Below are 8,377 nucleotides of genomic sequence, written 5' to 3'. Positions count from 1 at the left end.
AAAATAATTCCCTAATTAACTTAGCAAATTATTATCATAAAAAGGAAAGATGTGGTAGAAAAGGTTGAAGGCATGGTTGATTTCTTTGGGGGTGAAGGATGGCCGGCCTTATTGTGTGTTTTGGATAAAATGGATGACTTAATTGATAATTAAGGGATTAATTAGGCAATTAAACCATTAATTGGCTAATTATCATGATTTTAGAATGAATGTTTTAGGAGTTATGGAATGAATAAATTATTTAACTAATTGATTAGCTAAATAATGAAGTAGAAAATATATGGAATGAGATAGGTTTTGGAAATTACCTTGTGGATGAGATTTGATGAAATAGGTTTTAAATTGTTACCTATTTTGGGCACTTTTGACTTCGTTGATGAATGATTGCCCGCTGCTCGCGCGTAGGAATCCCGTTATGTCTCAAGGGTATTTTTTTCCTCTTTTGTCAAAAAATTCACGTGTCGCCTAGTGAATATTTTTGGCTCCACATAGACGGTTTTCAAGCTATTTTCGGCCTTCTGGCCCTCTAGACCCTTCGGTTGGAGATGGCCTTAGGAGCTCTCACAATTAGGCAATAAGTCATTATCTTCTATTATCTTCGATTTTAACAATAGTGCTGATATGTCCATCCAGTTATAATATTTTTCGCTCACTTTATATAGAACAATTACAAGAGGAATAACAAAAAGAAAAAAAAATTACAAACAGATTACTTTAATCCACTTGTTGAATTTTATGTGTCGAACCATCTAATTTTTCAAGTTGCACCTCATAGATGAATAGGGATCATTTTCGGATTTTCTTTGTGAGAATCCAGGAGATCCTTTAATCGTGTTTGTTCGTCGTAAATCATGGATCAGTTTTCATTAGGTACTATCTGTATTCAATTTTAAATATAAAATTTAAAATGATTTATAACCACACGATATACGATAAATGAACATGATTTTTCGGAATCCTCACAAAGAGGATCCTCATTTTTCATAGATTATCTTTGCAAAATATTAGTCAAATCGAAAATATTTAAGAGAATTTAAAGAAATTGACGAACACTTTGTTTTAATCTTTACCCTTAAAAGGGCCTGAGTGTATTTGATTGCCTTATCCTAGCCGCTCCCAGCATACTACATCAGCGAGGATGAAGATGATGAATCACAATAACGGGTCAACCATTGTAGCATCTGCAGCAGATGATTAGTCCTCTCACCTTTCATGACAAACCGCACCGCTCTTTGTGGCTGTGCCCCACTTTCCGAGTTGCTCCAGAATTTCCCTGTGGACTCTGAAATTCAGCATCAATCAAGCAGATACTAATCCTGCTTTTGTAAAAAGCAGCTCTCCGTAAAAGCTTTTTTTATTTATGAGAGGAGGTGCATGCATTTACATTCACATTTACTTTACAAATATTCCTTTCCCACAACCTTTATGAGTACAAATTAATTGGTATATTTCTATCTAACAAGCAAAGGTACTCATTTCTTTAAATACACTTTATCTAAGGTATAGTTTGCATGGAGAACTGCATGATGTATGTATTTGATGTAACAAAATCGTGTTTATGTTTGGGTTTAGGGTTTAGAGTCTAGAGTTTATAACTTATAAATTTATTAAGTGTCATAGCGACATGTGCTCTCACGTCATTTATATAAATTGAACTCATATTATGCACAGCAAATGCTACACATAAAAAAATGTGTTCAAAAGTACTTAACATAAAAAATCTCATACTTCTGCATTATTAATTGATTTTAAATTGGGTACTCATTCTAACTCCCATCCAACAATCGAACCATCGGCCCTCACCTAAAGTTACAAAATTGTCATAGCATGGATCATAACTCGTCTTGTATACCAAAGAAACAAAAAGCCAACCTTGTGCTGTTAGAGACAAGTGAAATACTAGCTAGCTTGATAGAAAAATTAATTAGCTTGATTTTCTTCACACCGACAAGCAAAAACCTGGAAAAAGAAAATATTCCAAATTGCTTTACAGCCCTCCAAATATTCTCACCAAGGAATTGGTGCTCTAACTTTCTCCAAAGTGCTCTCCTTCACTATAAACACCAAACAACGCTAACCTCTCTCCACCATCCTCTCAAAAGTTGCTCTCTCAAGCTTCTCCAATGACTACTAGTAGTACTACTCGGAAGCAGCTTGAAGTCGTAAGAGACGATCAAACTCCGCAGAAATGGTGTGTTTTATTGAGAGAAGACGTGTTCAGAAGATTCATGTCTCAGGGCAGTCCAAATCCAACAATCCAGAAGGTCTTTGGTGGTGCATCTTTTTTCAGTCCTTTGTTGTTTGGGAAATTTTTTGATCCTTCTGATGCCTTCCCACTGTGGGAGTTTGAGTCAGATATCTTGCTGTCTGGTCTCAGAAGCGCTGGCCAAAACACTATTGATTGGTTTCAAACAGATCGAGACTATGTCCTTAAAGTAGAGCTACCAGGTAAGGTTTTTCAACTACTTTTAATTTATTTGTTTCAGAAATTAGACTTCTTAATTTCCTAATTATGATTTAAATTTCATGAACTAAGGAGACTGCATCTACAAACCCAAGAAGTCTGCCTTGGCCTCAACCATTGGTTTTGCAACAGTCTTCTCATATGGACTGTTGGATTTTCGTCGGTAATTTTATTTTTTAAATTATAGGTTGTGCCGTGGAACAATCTGATGCGTCTAATTTTAAAAGATTTTGAAAATCAAGAGTCAGGATTAATCCAACGGCAAAAAAATCCAAAAAAAAAAAAACTCTTTTCTTTAATTCTACAAATATATACTCAATCATCTTCTTCATTCTCCTCTCCACAACTCAATATTTATTTTTACTACTAATCTCCTTAAATACAGTTAGGACGATAATGACACGTGCATGATACAGTAGCAGTATATATATATATATATATTTATTTATTTATAAATAGTAATCACCTTGCTGTTAGATTCCAAATCGTCTAGGAAAGTGGATCCTCTATGCTTTATATGTACATGTCCACCTCTGTTAGCACAAGGTCTTTTGGAAGCTCAATGACTTCTAGTTTAGTAGGAATTTCGAAGTTAAGCGAAAAAGGGATTTCCAGGATGGATGAAACAAAATCATAAGGGTGTAATCAGAGCCTAAAACGGATAATATCGTGCTATAACAGAGTTGAGTCCGGAATGTTGTGGAGCTTGAGATGTGACTATAACTAGAATCTAAATTTATGAGGGCAGTGAGACTATAACTTAATGCACAAAACTTTTATTTAAAATAGTTAAAAAGTATCTTGCTCTGCATCCACGCTTTTAAATTTATTTTCATGTACCCAAAATCGTTTGTATCAGAAAAGAAAAATCGAAAACGTACTCAACAGTAATTATTTGGTGAAACAGGAGAAGGGAAAAATAATATTCAGGTGTATGCTGAAAATGGGAAGGTGGTGGAAATTAGTGGGCGGTGGAAGCAGCAGCAGCAAGGAGGAGAGTCCAACTCCTTGAAGAGCACAAAGGATTGGAGAAGTGGGAATTGGTGGGAACATGGTTATGTTCGGAGGCTTGAGCTCCCACAAGATGCAGATTTCAAAAGGATAGAGGCTTCTCTCACTAATGACCTACTTTTGGAAATCAAAATTCACAAGATCAACAATAAACCCTTGGATTATGAGGCTAATGCAAAAGATAATGATGCGGTGTAAGTTCAATTAAAACCCAATAACATACTATTTGTGACTTGTTAAATTTTGACGTACTTGTGACATAAATTTGTGTGATGTGATGACGTACTTTTATACAGCAGAGTTTTTTCATGCCTATTGTAAAAAATGACGTACATGAAACAAGTTTACGGTCATGATGTCTCGGTCCACCGTAACAGTGAACCCGATTCAGCAAGTTGCCCTCCTGAGCTTTAAGTACGGAAGTATAATGATTAAAAAAGGAAAAATAACAAGAAACGGGGATGTAGCTCAGATGGTAGAGCGCTCGCTTAGCATGCGAGAGGTACGGGGATCGATACCCCGCATCTCCATTATTTTTGCCTTTTTCATATTTATTCAGACGGCTATTTAGCTTCTTGTCAATAATTAATAAACGACGCCAAAGCTAGCGAATCACGGGCTGGAATTTCATATGACTAAAAGTACTAGTGTTTATTCTTCTGTAAATGCCAACTCGAACCCTAATCCAATTATCCAAGCATTAAAAGAAATAAAAAAAAAGGTTCTAAATGCTTGGGCGGCTGCATATTCTAATGAACCGATTGACCAGAAAACTTGTTTACCAATCATGGTCTTCAATACCATTTGGTAGTTGGTGTTATTCCTTATTAAATTAACACCAAATTTTTATGCGGTCTCGTCTCTTTTATACGGCACACACTAGATATTTTATACACTTCAAATTCTTAGTATTATTATTCGGATTGTTGGAAAAAAATCATGCTGGCTCTTTTTCCATCCCTCCTCGTAGATTACTCCAACACCATCCCGATCCATCTTCTCAAACAATATTCCATTTTTTCTCTCTCGATGAAGAAGGAATTGGAGTTTGGGGGTGCAGCTGTGTATGGTTGTTGGGGGTGGGGATTGGGTAATGGAATAAGTTGGAATTTGGGCTAATCGATGAATAGGTCGTTGACCTGCGTTTGCAGATACTCGTGACAAACATCCATGACCGCAACATCTGCTTTTGGATTAAAGGTGGTGGTTTCTAGTGTTTTTTCCATCAAATCGACGGGCTCTAATACCAAATTTGATTTTAAATTGGAAACCCAATGCCATTAAATATTCTTCAATTTCCTTTTGAGGAAGTAGATCAACATGATAATGTTTGATTCTTTGTGCAGCGGCAACTTTTATTAAGGAAGAAATGCAAACTAAAACAAGTCCAAGATGAACTGAGTTTTTATTTTTATTTTTCAAAATCTAATCAATACTCTTTAATTTGTTTATACTCTTAGAAACTATAGATAATATTATTATTTATTTATTTTATAAAAAAATCGGTATTTAATCCGATTTTACGCCAAACTCCTGACTAAATAGTCAATACGCGTGACTAAATAGTCAGTATTATCTGACAATAGATTATCCTATCCGACTGAAATAATCCGTACAGTTCGAGTTGTCAAACGAAGCATTGTTCGGTGTCCCATAATTTTTGAATTACTTGGAGTGTTCGCCTGCATAATTAAGCTGAATAAATCATACATTATGAAACAAATCGGGGATTGCTTTATTTATACGTGTGTGTGTTGAATTAATCAAAATGTTTGAGTGGCGACATATGCACATCTTGTTGATTAAGTCTAATTATTTGTCAACTTGGAATTAGTTGAACAAAAAGCGTAAGCTTCAACGCAATCTTATGTTCCATCGTCAACATATGGCATCAGAGACAATCGGATTAGATCAGTTTAAAATGAGTGCAACTATTGACCTAATTGATTAATCATAGAATTTGTCTGCTAAAAAATTATTATAAAAATCCGAACTAACTTAACTTAAATTCATATAAGATATCATGATTTCGGACAGAAGTGGGAATAGACATTCGTTTTGGACGAAGCTCTCCACGCCCTAGTGGGTGAGATTTGACTGCTGCTAGTACTGGTGCTCCTAATTTTGTTCTTTCTTCCACATTTTGATCCCTTGATTTATCAGCATAACAATTTAAGCAACTAACTAGTTAGGAAGTGATAAGGTCTTCCATAGGACTTGAATTCCATTTAGTGTATGTTTCATCCGGTCTAATTATAATCGAATTTTAACTTCACAACTATGGTCGAAATCCATTTGATTTTGGAAATCCAATCCAATAGAGTTAGCCAAGTTTGGGTTTTCATTATTTTAGTGTTTGGTATATGTATTTGTTTATACCATATTTAGGGCCTCCGTATGTATATCTCATATAAATACTCGGGGGACTTAAATGTAATTATGTAATAAAGGAAGGGGCAAATATGTAATAAGTGAGGAGCTCTTATTTTATAAAAGGACTCATCACCCTCACAATTAGGGGATCCCATTTCTTAAACCTTCTCACCCTTCTCATATTCAGAGGTTCTCTCCCTCACCTCTCAGATAAATACAATATCAGTGTGGACGTAGTCCAAACCTTGGGGTGAACAACGATACGTCTTGTGTTATTTACTTTCTTGCAGGTTCACGGTCGGATTTACGTTGTTCCAAGACCTCTGGTTTTGTGCATCAACATTTGGCGCCGTATGTGGGAACGACACTTATTGCCATTCTCTTCAGCTTTGCCAAACTGGTTTCCACCATTCGTACACTATCTTTTGACCAGACATCCCTTTCCAACATGGGGAGCGAAGGAAGCCACAACACACAGAATGACACCCTTCTTGCACCTGTTGCGAAGCAACGAAAAAAAGGAAGGAAATAAGGTTGCTCTTCAAGCTAAAGTCGATGAGCTAGAAGCTCAGAACAACAAGATAGCAATGAAGAATGAAGTTCTCCAGGAGCAGTATGAGAAGCTCAACGAAACTAGGCGTACTCAAACACGTGAGCTCGTTGCCCATGTGGACATCAACCATCATCTGGGTGCCCCCCAACACGAAGGGTCACCTCCATTCGACATGGGTATCCCTGATGAGGAGCGAGCTAATCATAAAAAAATTGATCAACATGAGACTTCTCTCAACCGAGATGCTTCGACCCGAAGTAGAAGAAGTGGAGGAAGACACTTCCTTGCAGAAGGGTTGGAAGGATCGAAAGCCGTTTATCATAACTGCCGAGACTTCCTAAAGCAACGTTGAGATAATCCCCTCCACATATGCTTGAAGATCAATAACCCAAGGGTTTCTGAAAGACTCAGTCCCCTCCCACGACCTAGGCCAGCTGCCAATCTAGGGAATGAACGACAGGTCCCAGAGGAACATGAAGGTACAGGGGACTCTGAGGTATTCTGACAGACTCGCCCTAGAAGTCAGTACGGCGAGTCCAAGAAAAAAACACACGCCCTTGCTCAAACTTTCCTACTTCCAAGAGGCGATGGAGACTTACGAAAGAAAATTCTAGTGGTACATGACTCCACTCAGGACCCTCTTGTCCTACAGCTCATTGAGGAAGTAAACAAGTTAAAGGCCGAACGTCAGGTCGAGATACCTGACTGGAACCAACCCAAGCTTGACCCTCTCACAAGAAGGATTCTTGACACCCCCTTCAAGCGAAGACAAAACAAAAGTTTGGTTTACAACTCTATACTGGAAGGAAAGACCCACTTGAACACCTTAACTTCTTTGAGTCCACCATGGCAGATCAGATGCACACCGATGAAGAGCGATGTCTTCTCTTCCCCTCCACCATCTTTGACGGAGCTCTGAACTGGTATTGTTGTCTTCCACCTGAGACAGTAAACTCATTTAAGGAATTGAGGAAACTATTTTTCTCTCAACACATCTTTCAGACCGATCATTTGCATTCTATAGATGACTTGTACACAATTCGCCAGAAGCCGGACGAGTCACTACGAGAGTATGCCGGTCGTTTTAGCCATAAGTATTCTCGCTACGCTGAGGCAGATGACAAGACCGCCATCAAGGCCTTCACGGCATGCCTACGTAATTATTTCTTCAAGTATATGATCAATGCCAACACTTATAAGACTTATTCTGAGGTGATGGCACATGCTTACAACCACGCCTTTGCCGAAACAATGATGTACCAAGGAAACCTCCATATGGTTAACCCCTATCAACAAATGGGAAGTGGAAGTCAAGTTCTACCAAGTGAGGAGATATTGGCCATTTAGACACCCATTGCATCATCTCCTGCCTCATTTAGCTACTCGCTAAGTCACCAAACGTATCTGTCTCTTAGTAAGAGGAAAGATTTTTACTCTTAGCAAGCCCATTACAACAAGAGGGATAAAAGTTCGTATCAAGACAACCAGGGGTGAACGTACCGTCGACTATTATGACTATGGGGCCAAGCCTCACTCTTTCAAAGTGGATGACTAGGTACTGAAGGAAATGCTATTATAAGAAGGCATACATATTACAAATGTTTTGACTCTCAACTGCTTGAGATCTTTTGTCACACAAGCCATTTGGCAAATATTTAAAGAAGAGGGAATTCAGACAACTTCTTCTGAGTCTTTTGCATTCCTAGTACTGGAACACTTGGTCTACACTAACCTACCTTTATACTTCAACTCAAAGCTTCAACAAGCGTACTTTGACACAAAGTATGTGATACTAAGTGTTACAACCAACATGGTTCACATATCAAAGGCATGGATCCCTTCATGCATAGCAAAACATTCATAAGTATCACTCATATCAATCAACATAAACATTATACATTCCAACACATTCATACATAAACATCATACATTCCAACACATTCATATATAAACATCATACATTCCAACACATCCAT

The 8,377-nt window shown here is 37.6% G+C and overlaps 1 protein-coding gene and 1 non-coding gene across 2 annotated transcripts; both read left to right on the top strand.

The window, feature by feature from the left end:
* The first annotated feature begins 1,827 nt into the window (after window positions 1-1,827).
* Window positions 1,828-3,784, top strand: LOC126614517 (21.7 kDa class VI heat shock protein-like). Its single transcript, XM_050282187.1, has 2 exons — window positions 1,828-2,448; window positions 3,372-3,784. The coding sequence occupies exons 1-2, from the start codon at window positions 2,124-2,126 to the stop codon at window positions 3,671-3,673; spliced, it is 627 nt and encodes a 208-aa protein (XP_050138144.1). The 5' UTR covers window positions 1,828-2,123; the 3' UTR covers window positions 3,674-3,784.
* Window positions 3,785-3,932: 148 nt separating this feature from the next.
* On the top strand, window positions 3,933-4,005 carry TRNAA-AGC (transfer RNA alanine (anticodon AGC)). Its single transcript has one exon. It is a non-coding gene; the product is annotated as a tRNA-Ala (tRNA).
* Window positions 4,006-8,377: the final 4,372 nt, after the last annotated feature.

The sequence above is a fragment of the Malus sylvestris genome, chromosome 3, assembly GCF_916048215.2.
Source record: "Malus sylvestris chromosome 3, drMalSylv7.2, whole genome shotgun sequence".
NCBI lineage: Eukaryota > Viridiplantae > Streptophyta > Magnoliopsida > Rosales > Rosaceae > Malus > Malus sylvestris.
This window is presented reverse-complemented; position numbering and strand designations above follow the sequence as displayed.